Source organism: Bos indicus x Bos taurus, chromosome X (genome assembly GCF_003369695.1).
Source record: "Bos indicus x Bos taurus breed Angus x Brahman F1 hybrid chromosome X, Bos_hybrid_MaternalHap_v2.0, whole genome shotgun sequence".
In the NCBI taxonomy this organism is placed as follows: Eukaryota; Metazoa; Chordata; class Mammalia; order Artiodactyla; family Bovidae; genus Bos; species Bos indicus x Bos taurus.
The window spans coordinates 69999653-70016578 of NC_040105.1; the positions used below are offsets into that span (position 1 = coordinate 69999653).

At 37.0% G+C, this 16926-nt stretch overlaps 1 protein-coding gene across 1 annotated transcript in view; it reads left to right on the top strand.

Moving 5' to 3' along the window:
- ATP7A (ATPase copper transporting alpha) overlaps nt 1-16926 on the top strand; it is a 130870-nt gene that overhangs the window by 86532 nt on the left and 27412 nt on the right. The window contains exons 7-14 of the mRNA XM_027535043.1: nt 7943-8104; nt 9794-9870; nt 10065-10290; nt 11397-11630; nt 12894-12985; nt 14810-14937; nt 15941-16095; nt 16309-16443. Of these exons, the coding sequence (XP_027390844.1) occupies nt 7943-8104; nt 9794-9870; nt 10065-10290; nt 11397-11630; nt 12894-12985; nt 14810-14937; nt 15941-16095; nt 16309-16443 (1209 nt within the window). The remainder of the gene's footprint in view (nt 1-7942; nt 8105-9793; nt 9871-10064; nt 10291-11396; nt 11631-12893; nt 12986-14809; nt 14938-15940; nt 16096-16308; nt 16444-16926) is intronic.

A 16926-nucleotide genomic window follows, 5' to 3' on the forward strand; every position in this document is an offset into this window, starting at 1 on the left:
TTGGGTGCATATGTATTAATAATTGTTATGTCCTCTTGAATTGATCGCTTGATCATTATGTAGTGTCCTTAGGGCTTCTCTGATAGCTAAGTTGGTAAAGAATCCGCCTGCAATGCAGGAGACCCTGGGTTGATTCTTGGGTCAGGAAGATCCACTGGAGAAGGGATTGGCTACCCACTCCAGTATTCTTGGGCTACCCTTGTGGCTCAACTGGTAAAGAATCTACCTGCAATGCGAGAGACCTGGGTTCGATCCCTGGGTTGGGAAGATCCCCTGGAGAAGGGAAACGCTACCCACTCCAGTATTCTGGCCTAGAGAATTCCATGAACTGTATGGTCCATGGAGTTGCAAAGAGTCAGACACGACTGAGCAACTTTGTCTTGTTCACTTCACTTCTTTGTCTCTTATAGATGGTCTTTATTTTAAAGCCTATTTTATCTGATAAAACTATTGCTACTCCCACTTTCTTTTGATCTCTGTCTGCATGAAACAGCTTTTTTCAGCCCCTCACTTTCAGTCTGTATGTGTCCCTAGGTTTGAGGTGAGTCTCTGGTAGACAGTATAAATAGGGATCTTGTTTTTGTATACATTTGGCCAGTCTTTGTCTTTTGGTTGGAGCTTTTAATCCATTTACATCAAGGTGATTATTGATAAGTATGATCCCGTTAATATTTATTTTATTGTTTTGGATTTGATTTTATAGGCCTTTTCTGTGTTTCCTATCTAGAGAAGGACCTTTAGCATTTGTTGAAGAGCTGGATTGGTGCTGCTGAATTCTCTTAGCTTTTGCTTGTCTTATAGAGCTTTTGATTTCTCCTTCAAATCTGAATGAGATTCTTGCTGGGTAGAGTAATCTTGATTGTAGGTTTTTTCCTTTCATCACTTTAAGTATATCCTGCCACTCCTTTCTGGCCTGCAGAGTTTCTGTTGAAAGATTGGCTATTAGCCTTATGGCTTGTTGTTTGTTGTTATTTGTCATTGTTATTGTTTTTTTAGTGATTTCTGAGCTGATAATATAAAGTCAATGTTCTTTGTTCTGTGTGTCCACTGAAGTCTCTGTTTGGTTAGCTCAGTAGTCAGCTAACAATTCCACAGTGATTTCCTTAAATATCTGGAACCAATAAGTATACCAGTCCTTAGGAATAAAACCACCATATGATGCAGCAATCCCACTCCTAGGCATATACCCTGAGGAAACCAAAATTGAAAAATCGCTTGTACCCCAATGTTTGTTGCAGCACTGTTTACAATAACTAGAACATAGAAGCAACCTAGATGTCCATCAACAGATGAATGGATAAAGAAGTTATGGCACATACATACAATGGAATATTATTCAGCCATAAAAAGGGATGTATTTGAGTCAGTTCTAATGAGGTAGATGAACCAAGAGCCTATTATACAGAGTGAAATAAGTCAGAAAGATAAATAGCTATACTAATGCATACATATGGAATCTAGAAAGATGGTACTGAAGAATTTATTTGCAGGGCAGCAATGGAGAAACAGACATAGAGAACAGACTTATGGACATGGGGAGAGGGGAGGAGAGAGGGTGAGATGTATGAAGAGAGTAACATGGAAACTTACATTACTGTATGTAAAATAGATAGCCAATGGGAATTTGCTGTATGTCTCAGGGGACTCAAACAGGGGCTCTGTATCAATCTAGAGGGGTGGGATGGGGAGGGAGATGGGATGGAGGTTCAGGAGGGAGCAGACATATAGGTATATATGTATACCTATGGCTGATTCATGTTGAGGTTTGACAGAAATCAACAAAATTCTGTAAAGCAATTACCTTCAATTAAAAAAAAAAAAAAAAAAAGTATCCAAGTCTTTGCTAAAGAGCTCTTTGTAAATGTTGAGGCATGCCTTGAACACTCAGCCAAGCAGTTGTCAGTTTTGCCTTAACCTTTAATTCCTGCTTCTACAGAGCCTAAAGGTCAGCCTGAGTTGAGAACTTAGGGCTCTTTCAGTTCTTCTCTGAAGATACACACAGCCCTGGACATATGCATAGCCCTATGCATGTGCATGGTCTTCTAGATTCCTAGGAATGTGCTGGAACTCTTATGGACATCTTCCTTCCCAGCTTTTTCCCTTTTAGGGTCTTTTGTTAGTCTACTGTTTTCCCCAGCTGTTATCCGTTGGCTCAGGCACCCATAAGGTTAAATAATTTCCCCTAATTGTTTTGACAAATTCTCCTGGAGAAAAGGCTTTTTGTATGCACTGAGATCGTCAGGAACAGACAGACAGCTTTGCAAGTGGAATATTTGAGAGAACCATCAGACAGGTCAAATAATGACAGTTCTATGGGAATGAGACTTTGAAGACATGCCAATCCTTTTTTTTCTCTCTGGTGGCTCCCCTGATGCTGTTTTTCACCATGACTGTGGCCTGTTGGTCCTCATAGCTATCACCGAGCTGGAGGAGAGGGGATGGGAATACAGCAAAATGTAACGCCACATAGCTTACTATTTTACTGGAATTTATCTGATTGTCTTGAATAAATGCTTCCTGCATTGCTGTAAACTTTTAATTTCCAAATTTCTTTTTTAATCAGTTTTTTAAAATTGAGGTGTAGCTGAGTTACAATATTATATTAGTTTCAGGTATACAGCATAGTGATTCAGAATTCTTACAGATTATATTCTGTTTAAAGTTATTATAAAATATTGGCTTTATATCCTGTGCTGTACAATATATATTTATAGCTTATTTTGTACATAGTAGTTTGTTCCTTTTTATCCCTACCCCTATATTGTCCCCCTTCCCTACTTTCTCCCCATTGATAACCACTAATTTGTTCTCTATGAGTCTGTTCCTGTTCATTATATTCATTTGTTTTATTTTTTAGATTCCACATATACATGATAAGATACAGTATTCATCTTTCTCTGACTTATTTTGCTAAGCATGATATCCTCCAACTCCATTCATGCTGTTGCAAATGGCAAATTTTCATTCTTTTTGTGGTTGAGTAGTATTCCCCTGTGTGTGTGTATATATATATACACATATACATACATACAACATCTTCATCCATTCGTCTATTGATGGAACTTAGGTTGCTTCCATATCTTGGCTATTGTAAATAATGCTGCTATGAACATTGAGATACTCATATCTTTGTGAACTAGTGTTTTTGCTTTCTTTAGATTTGTACCCAAAAGTGAAATTGCTGGATCATATGGTAGTTGTATTTTTAGTTTTTGAGGAAGATCCATCCTGTTTTCCATAGTGGCTGCAGCAATTTTCATTCCCACCAACTTTCTAACTTTTCTGAAAAAGTTGGTGCTGACAACTTTTGCAGATTTTCTCATTGCTTTTAGGGAGGGGAGAATTTTCAGAAATCCTTCCTCTACTATTGATGATGTTCTTTTAGTAGATATTCTTGAGTAAATACTTTGTAAGTTGTTGTATAATCCTTTTGGTTACTTCTCATAATATTTCAGTGGTTGGTTTTCGAAACTTTTATCCAATGATTAAACTTTTGCAGTTTAATCATTGCCATTTGGGGCAAGGATTTGCTGAACTCCTTGCACAGTCATTCCAGAAGTCCCGCCCTTCCACTGTAGAATTTATGTGTAAATGAAGTATAACTTCACTCAAGACATAGGGCAAAATACATTTTTGGACAAAGGTAGAACACTTTTGTCATTAGAAGTAATGACACATTTGTCACTAGAAGTAATACTAACAGAGAAGGCAGTGGCAACCCACTCCAGTACTGTTGCCTGGAAAGTCTCATGGACGGAGGAGCCTGGTAGGCTGCAGTCCATGGGGTCACTAAGAGTCAGACACAACTGAGCGACTTCACTTTCACTTTTCACTTTCATGCATTGGAGAAGGAAATGGCAACCCACTCCAGTGTTCTTGCCTGGAGAATCCCAGGGACGGGGGTAACCCTAGTGGGCTGCTGTCTATGGGGTCACACAGAGTCAGACATGACTGAAGCGACTTAGCAGAAGTAATACTAAAGGATAAATATGAACATACATTCATATATATGTACATACATATCTACATACATACATATGCTTTAGCAGGGTGGTCCACTGGAGAAGGAAATGGCAAACCACTTCAGTATTGTTGCCTTGAGAACCCCATGAACAGTATGAAAAGGCAAAAGGATAGGAAACAGAAAGATGAACTTCCCAGGCTGGTAGGTGCCCAATACGCTACTGGAGAACAGTGGAGAAATAACTCCAGAAAGAAAGAAGAGACAGAGCCAAAGCAAAAATAACACCCTGTTGTGATTGTGACTAGTGGTGGAAGTAAATTCTGAGCTGTAAAGAACAATAATGCCTAGGAACCTGGAATGTAAGGTCCATGAATCGAGGTAAATTGGAAGTGGTCAAACAGGAGATGGCAAGAGTGAACATCAACATTTTAGGAATCAGCGAGCTAAAATGGACTGAAATTGGTTAATATAACTCAGATGGCCATTATATCTACTACTGTGAGCAAGAATCCCTTAGAAGAAATGGAGTAGCCCTCATAGTCAACAAAAGAGTCCAAAATGCAGTGAAAGAAAAGAAAGTAAAGTCACTCAGTCGTGTCTGACTTTTTGTGACCCCATGGACTATAACCTGCCAGGCTCCTCCGTCCATGGGATTCTGCAGGCAAGAATACTGGAGTGGGTTGCCATTTCCTTCTCCAGGGGATCTTCCTGACCCAGGGATTGAATCCGGGTCTCCTGCATTGCAGGCAGATACTTTACCCTCTGTACCACGAGGGAAATGGCAGTACTTGGATGCAATCTCAAAAACGATAGAATGAACTCTGTTCATTTCTAATGCAAACCATTCAATACCACAGTAATTCAAGTCTATGCCCCAACCACTAATGCTGAAGAACCTGAAGTTGAACAGTTCTGTGTTGAGCTACAAGACTTTGTAGAACTAACACAAAAAACAGATGTCTCCTTTTCATTATAGGCGACTGGAATGCAAAAGTAGGAAGTCAAGCAATACCTTGGAGTATCAGGCAAATTTGGCCTTTGAGTACAAAATACAGCAGGGCAAAGGCTAATAGAATTTTGCCAAGAAAACGCACTGGTCTTAGCAAGCACCGTCTTCCAACAACACAAGAGAAGACTCTGCATATGGGCATCACCAGATGGTCAATACCAAAATCAGATTGATTATATTCTTTGCAGAAAGATGGAGAAGCTCTATACAGTCACCAAAAACAAGACTGGGAGCAGACTGTGGCTCAAATCATGAACTCCTTATTGCCAAGTTCAGATTTAAATTGAAGAAAGTAGGGAAAACCACTAGACCATTCAGGTATGACCTAAATCAAATCCCTTACATTGGAAGTGACAAACAGATTCAAGGAATTAGATCTGATAGACAGAGTGCCTGAAGAACTATGGACGGAGGTTTGTAACATTGTAGAGGAGACAGGGATCAAGACCATCTTCAAGAAAAAGAAATGCAAAAAGGAAAAATGGCTGTCTGAGGAGGCGTTACAAATAGCTGTGAAAAGAGAAGTGAAAGGCAAAGGAGAAAAGGAAAGATATACCCATTTGAATGCAGAGTTCCAAAGCATAGAAGGGAGAGATAAGAAAGCCTTCCTCAGCAATCAGTGCAAAGAAATAGAGGAAACCAATAGAATGGGAAAGACTAGAGATCTCTTCAAGAAAATCAGAGATACCAAGGGAACATTTCATGCAAAGTAGGGCACAATAAAGGACAGAAATGGTATGGACCTAACAGAAGCAGAAGATATTAAGAAGAGGTGGCAAGAATACCCAGAAGAACTATACAAAGAAGATCTTCATGACCCAGATATTCACGATGGTGTGATCACTTACCTAGAGCCAGACATCCTGGAATGTGAAGTCAAGTGGGCCTTAGGAAGCATCACTATGAACAAAGCTAGTGGAGGTGATGGAATTCCATCAATTCTTTGGAATTCAAAAGAATTCCATTTGAAATTTGAGCTATTTCAAATCCTGAAAGATGACTCTGTGCAAGTGCTGCACTCAATATGCCAGCAAATTTGGAAAACTCAGCAGTGCCCACAGGACTGGAAAAGGTCAGTTTTCAGTCCAATTCCAAAGAAAGGCAATGCCAAAGAATGCTCAAGCTACCGCGCAATTGCACTCATCTCACATGCTAGCAAAGTAATGCTCAAAATTCTCCAAGTTAGGCTTCAATAGTATGTGAACCCTGAACTTCCAGATGTTCAAGCTGGATTTAGAACAGATAGAGCAACCAGAGATCAAATTGCCAACATTTGTTGGATCATCGAAAAAGCAAGAGAATTACAGAAAAACATCTGCTTCATTGACTACACTAGAGCCTTTGACTTTGTGGATCACAACAAACTGTGGAAAATTCTTAAAGAAATGGGAGTACCAGACCACCTGACCTGCCTCTTGAGAAATCTGTATGCAGGTCAAGAAGCAACAATTAGAACTGGACATGGAACAACAGACTGGTTCCAAATAGGAAAAGGAGTACACCAAGGCTGTATATTGTCACTCTGCTTATTTAACTTTTATGCAGAGTACATCATGAGAAATGCTGGCTGGATGAAGCATAAGCTGGAATCAAGATTGTTGGGGGAAATATCAATAACCTCAGATATGCAGATGACACCACTCTTATGGCAGAAAGTGAAGAAGAACTTAAGAGCCTCTTGATGAAAGTGAAAGAGTAGAGTGAAAAAGTTGACTTAAAGCTCAGTATTCAGAAAACTAAGGTCATGGCATCTGGTCCCATTACTTCAGGACAAATAGATGGGGAAACAATGGAAATTGTGAGAGACTTTATTTTCTTGGGCTCCAAAATCACTGCAGATAGTGACTGCACCCATGAAATTAAAAGACACTTGCTCCTTGGAAGAAAAGCTATGACCAACCTAGACAGCATATTAAAAAGCAGAGACATTACTTTGCCAACAAAGGTCCGTCTAGTCAAAGCTATGGTTTTTCCAATAGTCATGTGTGGATGTGAGAGTTGGACTACAGAGAAAGCTGAGCGCCAAAGAATTGATGCTTTTGAACTGTGGTGTTGGTGAAGACTCTTGAGAGTCCCTTGGACTGCAGGGAGATCCAACCAGTCCATCTGAAGGAAATCAGTTCTGAATATTCATTGGAAGGAGTGATGCTGAAGCTGAAACTCCAATTCTTTGGCTGCTTGATGGGAAGAACTGACTCATTTGAAAATACCCTGATGCTGGGAAGGATTGAAGGCAGGAGGAGAAGGGGACGATAGAGGATGAGATGGTTGGATGACATCACCAATTCGATGGACATGAGTTTGAATAAGCTCCCAGAAATGGTGATGGACAGGGAAGCCTGGCGTGCTGTAGTCCATGGGGTCTCAAACAGTTGGATATGGGTGAGTCACTGAATTGAGCTGAACTGAGCAGGGTGAGAAAAATTTAGAGGGAAACAAGGCACAGAATACAAGAAACTGTGATAGTTGTCAAATCCTCTATTACTGAGTGTAACAGGAAGAGGGATACTTTTAATGAGATCCTCTTCTGTTTAACCTGTTGCTAACTAAGTCATTTCAGTCACGTCTGACTCTCTGCGACCCCATGAACTGTAGCCCACCAGGCTCCTCTGTCCATGGGATTCTCCAGGCAAGAAAACTGGAGTGAGGTGCTATTTCCTTTTCCAGGGGATCTTCTCAACCCAGGGTTGAAACCTGCATCTTTTTCATCTCCTGCATTGGCAGCCAGGTTCTTTTACCACTAGCGCCACCTGGGAAGCCCTTTTACTTTTTGTAGCTGGGACCATATCTTTGTTCAATGTGGTATAAAAACAGTGACCTAATGGTCATATCTAAAGCATATTAATAGTGCAGATAAGATTTTGTGTGTTTATACCGTGTTATAGGATTTCTTTCAGTTTAAAGTAATAACACGTTTAATGGAGGGAAATAAGCGCATTTCTGAATAACAAAGCCTTTGTCTTTAACAGGTGAGAGGAATGACATGTGCCTCCTGTGTCCATAAAATAGAGTCTACCCTCACAAAACACAGAGGGATCTTCTACTGCTCTGTGGCCCTGGCAACCAACAAAGCACATATTAAATATGATCCAGAAATTATTGGTCCCAGAGATATTATTCATACAATTGAAGTAAGTGCCAAGACTTTACATTTCCATGTTCTTACCTATCCAGTCAGCACTCCCTCAGATCACTTCTGGTTTATATCAGAAAGAAATGATGAAAAAAATCTGATTCCTTTGTTTAATTGTCTCAAAATTTAATAAGCATTTTACCGTTTTATTTTTTATTTTTTGGACTTTGTCAGGAGGAATTAGCTAAAGGCACATTGATAGTATTAATCAGGATGGGACTTGAAGTAGAACCTCAGGTCATTTGAAATGTTTAGAAAATATAAGTAAAGGATAATTTCTTTTGAGTTAAATTCATATTAATCATTACAAAAGTGGAATATCCTGCTAGATGCTATATTGTTTAAGTCAAAGCTTTAACTACTACCTTAGTTAAAGTAAGAAATATAAAAGACCAAACCTTTTTCATTGTGACAAATTCATCCTGTATTCTTCAGTAGCTCGTAAATGGTAGTACATGGTGAAGTATCGCATGTATTGTTTCCGTGTGGTGTAGCATTGTTGTTCTAATGACCTAAAAAGCATATTAATCATTTAGATAAGATCCTGTTAATGTAGACAGTAGTACCATTAACATATTTGTGAAACTAGCATTTTCGAGTATCTTCTATGTGCCAGTTATGCAGATTGCAAAGCTTCAGTTCTTGATTTAATTCTCAGAACAGTACTGTCGTCTTCATTTTGTAGGTGAGGAAACTCAGGTTATGAGATGTTAAGTTACTTCCCAAAGTCACATAAGCTAGTAAGTGTCATGCCAGGGATTTGAGCCTAATCTTCCTGACTCCAGTGTTCATGCTTGCTCTTTTCTCTGTGCTACACTGTCAAGAAATATAAGAAGGCAGCATTTTCCCTAGCAGCTGAAAATATAGTGTATGTTACTGTCTATGTTCATATGAATCTTATTTAGGTATAATTTTCTTTCAGTACTTTATTTTATTGAGGAAAATTTTCATTCTTGTTATTTATTCCTGCTAGAACAAGAGTAAAGACTACATATGCAAAGCCTTGAATAATATGTTTAGCATGGTGCTAACTTTTATGGCCTCTCATTCAGTTTTCTGTGCTCTCGGGGATGTATGGATGGATAGATAGATGTCAAAACTAAAAGTAAAAATAAACTGATTAATATACATCAGTACTAGTAGATGCTTGTCAAAGTGTAAGATTTATGATTTTACTGCTGAATTCTGTTGTTATTAGATCATCATACAGTCTGTCAGCTTGACTAAGCAATATATTTCTGCTTTTTTCCCAAAATTACTTATTAGAGGCTTTAGTTTACTTCTTGATAGAAGAACCTCTACTGAGGACAACTACGCTTGAATTAAATCAATAATTTGGAAATAGTAGGAATAGATATTAACTAGAATTGAGGAAACATTTATTTCTTTGATGAAAGACTAGAAACAAAGATAATTAAGAGAAGGAATGGAGAAGGAAATGGCAACCCACTCCAGTATTCTGGCCTGGAGAATTCCATGGACAGAGGAGCCTGGTGGCTATAGTCTGAGGTATCAAAACAGTCAGACACGACTGAGCATGCAAGAGAAGGAAGCACATCTTCATCTTTATATTCCCCATAGTGATTTGCACTTGAATTATTCTTAATGACAATACCACAGCTTAAAATTTCTGTACATAATGTTTGTACATTCAGAGAAATAATTGTTTTTTCATGAATTTCCTTAGAGCTTGGGTTTTGAAGCTTCTTTGGTCAAGAAGGACCGGTCAGCAAGCCACCTAGACCATAAACGGGAAATAAGACAGTAAGTACTTTTGGAGTGTCAATAAAAAACATATTTTGATTTGTGTTTACAAATTTAACATACTGTTAGCATGTCAGTTATTTTTTCAATAGCATCCTTACACTGGGTGGAAATTGGTCACAAGTTATATTTCGCTATGGTACACAGAATCTTTAACCATTAGATGTTTACTCAGATGATCTTTTCTATATTAGGTGGCGACGGGCCTTTCTTGTGAGCCTATTTTTCTGTATACCTGTAATGGGACTGATGATATATATGATGGTTATGGACCACCATCTTGCAAGTCTTCAACATAATCAGAACATGAGCCAAGAAGAAATGATCAACATTCATTCTTCTATGTTCCTGGAGCGCCAGATCCTGCCAGGATTGTCCATTATGAATTTGCTATCTTTTTTATTGTGTGTTCCTGTACAGGCAAGTGAAATGTTAGCAAGTATATTTGTTAATAATGAAAACTAGTCAAAACTAGTAGGTGAGGCTATTTTCAGTTGTATGACAAACACTGGCCAGAAGTATGATCATTTTATGCTGGATGCTTTAGAAAAATAATTTTAAACTGAGGATTAAAATAGATAATGAATTTCATTTTAATCCCTAAAGGATATTGTTTAATGACAGAGGAAATAATAAGAGTTCAATTCGTATTTAGATATGAATTTGGCATTCATATCTGCTACTCTGTACAACTTCATATTTAGTTATTATAATAATAAAATGTTATTTTATTTCTTTATATTTTCATTAAACTATTTTATATGATATATTTTAGCATATTTATTATTTATTCTATTAAATAATCATAACAGTGGTATTATTTTTATTATTTCTCCATGGCACTTAAGTTTATTATTCTCTGTATGTTTTCAACTCTTCTTTTCAGATAAGTTTTTCCTGTGGAACACTTCTAATAGATTTATCCCTTTTTCTGATCCTCATAAAAAACAATAATGATTTTTAAAACACCCTAGTATGTTTCTCTAACTAATGAAAAATAAGCTTTTCAGTTATGTATTCTAATGAAAACAGTGGACGGATCCAGTAGCTTGTGATATACCATTCAGGTTGAATTTTGAAAAGAAGGCGAGTTTTATATAAAAAATCATTGTCAATGTAATTCTTTCCCTAGTTCTTGTTTTTGCTAGCTTCAAAAGAAAAATCTAAGAATCATTTTACTTCCTTTATATTATGGAATATTCATTAAATCATTGAGGATGGCTGCCAAGGGCTTTACAGCAATTTGAATCCCTATACACATGTATCTGCTAAACTACAAACACTTTTGTTTCAGCTTTAAAAAAGCTCTAGGGGAATTTCTCCATGGCCTGGGTTCCATCCCTGATAGGGGAACTAAGGTTCCCACAAGCCACGTGGTGTGGCTAAAAAAAAATTCTCCTTAGTTGTTTATGGATTAGATAAAAGCCGAAGGAAGTTAACGTTGATATTTTATCTTAGTTATTGAGGTATAAATGTGAATGTCAGCTTTTTTTAAAAAAGCACTGATCACTGTTTCTGTATTACAGTTTTTTGGAGGCTGGCACTTCTATATTCAGGCCTACAAAGCACTGAAGCATAAAACTGCAAATATGGATGTATTGATTGTGCTGGCAACAACCATTGCATTTGCTTACTCTTTGGTTATTCTTCTGGTTGCAATGTATGAGAGAGCCAAAGTGAACCCTGTTACTTTCTTTGACACACCTCCTATGCTATTTGTGTTTATTGCACTAGGCCGGTGGCTGGAACATGTAGCAAAGGTAAAGTAAAAAAGGGTGACATTTGTTAAAAATCTTGGGTAGATAAATTATTATAATATTTTCTAGACCAATTATTGGAAATATACATTGATTTATGTTGTTAACCATGTACTAAAATATTCTTATTTTAGCAATATTTTAGGTTAAGTATTCCTTTGGGGGGCTTCCTGGTGGGTCAGTGGTAAAGAATCTGCCTGCCAATGGTTTGATCCCTGGGTCAGGAAGATCCCCTGCAGTAAGGCACAGCAGCCTACCAGTATTCTTGCCTGGGAAATCCCACGGACAGAAGAGCCTGATGGGCTATAGTCCAAAGGGTCGAAAGAGTTGGACATGACTGAACAAACTAAACACAAGCACAACACAAGCACATTTTACTTACATCACATTATTAATGGAAAAATTGATGTGGCCACAAGATTTAAAATAAAAATGGGAAAAAATTTACCCACAGTCCCATGCTATAATGGAAATAACTTTCCAATCCTATTCCATATTCATTTATATTTTACAGAGTGGCAAATATGGTGTATATACCACTTTGTACCCTTAACATTTTAAAGTTTTCCCCCTATTTTTACAGTCTAGATAATTATCCAGTATTTCTAAATAATACTCTCTCAAGTCTTTGTACTATAATTTACTAAACCATTCTGCTTTTGTCCTAAGTTAGATTGTTTCCAGTGTTTAATTTTAGATAATCCTGTGTTAAACATATTCATGTTTAATGGTTATTTATGTTGAATTAATATCTTAGGATAAATTACAAAAGATATGGTTAAAGGACATAAATTTTTCTATGGCTCATGCTATTAATCTTAACAATTTTTGCCATCAAGAGTATGTAAGTAGTTTTACTACAACTTCATCAGCACCAATTCCTATCTAAATCTTTGCCAAGTTAGTAGGTATTAAATGGTATCATAGAGTTGCTCTAGTTTTCATTTCTTCTATTAGTATCAGTAATAAACATTATTCTACACATCAGGTATTATATTTCTTCTTAAATGAATTGCTTATTTATGTCCTTTGCCTTTGTACCTATTGGGTTCTGATGTTTTTCTTATTAATTTATATTATTTTTTATGAATTATACCTAATATATTTTATATCTTGTGTACTTTTTATTTTCGAAGTCAGACATCTGATATGAACTAATTAACATTCCTAAAGTGATCTCTTAGGTAAATGTTAAAGATTGTGTCTTTATTTTACATAAGACTTTTTCTTCCTTGGCATTGTTTACATGTGTGTTTTAATTTATAGGGCAAAACATCAGAGGCTCTTGCCAAACTAATTTCACTACAAGCTACAGAAGCAACTATTGTAACTCTTGACTCTGATAATATCCTCTTGAGGTATTTATCTTCATTATTCCTCTTCTTTTTTAACTTTTAGGAAAGATATTGAATATACACAGAAGTAGAGAGAAGGGTGGGGCTTCACTGGTGGCTCAGTGGTAAAGAATCCGCCTGCAATGAAGGAGACATGGGTTCTATCCCTGGGTTGGGAAGGTCTGCTGGAATAGGAAATGGCAACCCACTCCACTATTCTTGCCTGGAAAATTCCATGGACAGAGGAGCCTGGTGGGCTACAGTCCATGGGGTCACAAAGAGTTGAACATGACTTGGTGACTGAGCACACACCAGAGAGAAGGGTATAATGAACCCACATAATCTTTCTCCAAGATTTAACAATTATTCATATTTTACCACACTTTACTTCATCTGTATGATCTATCTTTCTTTTGTTGTAGTAGAATTTTAAAGTAAATCCCAGTCATATGGTTTTACCGCCAATATTCCTGTTGTATCTTTAAAAAAAGACATATTCTTATATAATTATAATACCATATTGCATCTAAGAAAATGAACAATAATTCTTTAATATGGTCTAATACACAGTCCTTATTAACATTTCTCCTGTTGTCTCCAAAATGTTTTGAGTTTCTTTGTTTAAAATGGAATTCAAAGTCCGTGTGTTATTGCATTTGACTAACATGTATTTTTTTATTTTTAATTGAGTTATAGTTGATGTATGATATTATGTGTTACAAGTATATAGTATAGTGACTCACAATTTAAAAGGTTATATACCCCATTTGTAGTTATTATAAAATACTGGCTATATTCTCCGTATTGAACAATATATACTTGTAGGTTTTTTGTATCTAATGATTTGTACCTCTTAATCCTTTACCCGTGTTGCTCTTCACCCTTCCCTCTCCCCACTGATAACCCCTAGTTTGTTCTCTGTATCCGTGAATCTGATTCTTTTTTATTATATTCACTAGTTTGTTGTATTTTTTAGATTCCACATATATAATAAGTGATATCATACAGTATAAAACTTGTGGTGCAGTGGTAAAGGTCACAGGGAGTTGGGCATGACTGAGTGAATAAGCACAGCACAGCCAGTACAGGAGATGTGGGTTTGATCCCTAGGTCAGGAAGATCCCCTGGAGAAGGAAATGGCTACCTACTCCAGTATTCTTGTCCAGAGAATCCCATGCACAGAGGAGCCTGGCAAGCTACAGGCCATGGGGTCACAAAGAATCGATCACAACTGAGCACATACACACACGCACACACATCATACAGTTTGTCTTTCTCCTGACATGTTTGTTTTAATCTAGAACAACTCCTCTCTCCAGTTCTCCCTCCCTCATTTCTTGCTGCTCCTCCCTCTCTCCATACACTTAACTTGTTAAAGAAACATCTGTCAGTTGTCCTGAAAATATCCCACAGTCCATTTGTCTCTGTTTCCTTCTGGAATCATTTAACTTGTTCTATAACTCCTATATTACCTGTAAACTGAAAGTTAGAGCTAAAGACTTGATTAGATTTCATTCTTTTGTATTTCTCATTTCTGCCCTTATAAAATTGTGTAAATAAGTTGTTTTGTTAAATAAAACCTATTACTTTATTTCTAAGGCTTTCATGTATTTGTTCAATGACTATTCAACAAATATTTAGAGTGCTACTTTGTGCCAGGTACTGAGCTATTCCCCAACAATGAAAAGGACTGACTGACATTGTAGTTCCTAACTTAAGTGTTGGTTCTAACTTGCATTGGTAGTAGTTAATGGGGCCACAAGCATGATGTGAACTATAAAGCTTGCATGGAAAGATCAGAGGGAGAAGCAGATTTTCATAGTACTTTTTATTTTAACTCATATGTAGTGAAGAGCAAGTGGATGTGGAACTTGTACAACGTGGAGACATTATTAAAGTGGTTCCAGGAGGCAAATTTCCAGTGGATGGGCGTGTTATTGAAGGACATTCTATGGTAGATGAGTCCCTCATCACAGGTATGATCTTTCAGAGGATCGTAACATGAAGGTGAAGTGAATCCAAAGTATTAATTAAAAATTACATGAAACGTGAAGAGCTTTTTATAGAAACTGTGGACTGAATAAATAATAAGCATAGAGAATATGAGTTCTTTTTAAGACCATATTAAATCAATTTCTGCAGATTTACTTTGTGATTTTACTTATGGTACTGAAGGCTCTTTTTCACTGAGGATTGTTAATTACTAGAATGTATAACCAGAAGAAGTTGTCATATCCTGCTGTAGAGCCCAATAGACTTTGGCAAATTTTCCTGAGTTCTTGCCCTAAAGACCCATCTAGTCTTAGCTGGGATAGGACTCCAGGTTTTCAACATCAGGGTCAGCTCTAAAAAGAATAGACCTAGAGTAGTTTTGGAGATCTTAGATAACTAAGGCCAATCTAAAGTAGAACCAAACTAACACCTTTCCTACCTCAGTCCTTATCATAGTACCAGAAGAGGCTCAGTTTATGAACTGCGTGTGAAAATAATTTAGGATTCTTCATTTCTCAGTAGGGGTACTATTGCTCATTTGGATGGGACAGTTCTTAGTTCTGTCTGACTATCCTGTACATTATGGTACATTTAATATCCCTGATCCTGACCCACTAAGTTGGAGTAGCAGTACCCTGTGCCCCATCTGTAGTTATTACAGACAAGAACTCTCTTCTTATATTTATAAATGCTTCTTGGGAACAGGTTGAGAACCAATGATCTAAGACTAGTGTGGAGTTCCAAAAGTACCTACCAAAAGAGTTAGCACATTAGGTTTTTCCAGTTTAAGATATATATCCCTGGGGTTTGGCCCAGAACTGGCATAAGGAAAAAGTCAGGCAATTTTCTCCTAGGTGTTTGTCCAGATTCTGTTGCATGAAGGAAGAATCTCCTTTCTAGATGATTTTTTGATAATTAACAAATAATGGTGTATTTCAAGATAGTATTTACTTATGCTCCCTAAATCTATCTTTTTTCCTTACATAGGAGAGGCAATGCCTGTGGCCAAGAAATCTGGAAGCACAGTGATTGCTGGTTCCATTAACCAGAATGGGTCACTCCTTATCCGTGCAACCCATGTTGGAGCAGACACAACCCTTTCTCAAATTGTCAAACTTGTAGAGGAGGCACAAACATCAAAGGTAACTTAACTCCCTAGAAACAGAAAGTATTTTCATTAAAGCCCACTCAGTATAAATCTTGGTCTAGTTTTAATAGGTTCCTTTGTTTAATTCCAGTTGTATTAATATGGAGTTTATTAAAATATTTCTGCTCAGTACTACATATACTCTGTATTCATTATCAAAACAAGAGACTTTCACATACATATCATTATTATTATTTTTTAATTGTAGGCTCCTATCCAGCAGTTTGCAGACAAACTCAGTGGCTACTTTGTTCCTTTTATTGTTATTGTTTCCATTGCTACCCTTTTGGTTTGGATTATAATTGGATTTCTGAATTTTGAAATCGTGGAAACCTACTTTCCCGTGAGTGACTTATAAACATCTCTTTATCATATATAAAACAGTTTGTGAATCTTTTGCATAAGTAATTAATTTGAAAATAATTTTAATAATTACTGGTATCTTTAACAGATTGGAGTGAGAAGCTGATAAGAATAACATTTACATTTCTGTAGACATAAAAGATTTCCTTTTGGAAAGATTTTTTTCATTATAACTTGTGATTTTCCAAAAGCAAGTATAGGCATACCTTGTTTTAGTGCATTTTGCTTTATTGTGCTTTGCAGATATTGTGTTTTTTACAGATTGAAGGTTTGTGTCAACCCTGTGTTGAACAAGTCTATTGATGCCATTTTTACAACAGCATTACTTTTTAAATAAGGTATATACATATTTTTTTGGCCTTTTTGGGGCTTCCCTGGTAGTTCAGTCGGTAAAGAAAACTGCCTGCAGTGCAGGAGACCTGGGTTCAATCCCTGGGTCAGGAAGATCCCTTGGAGAAGGAAA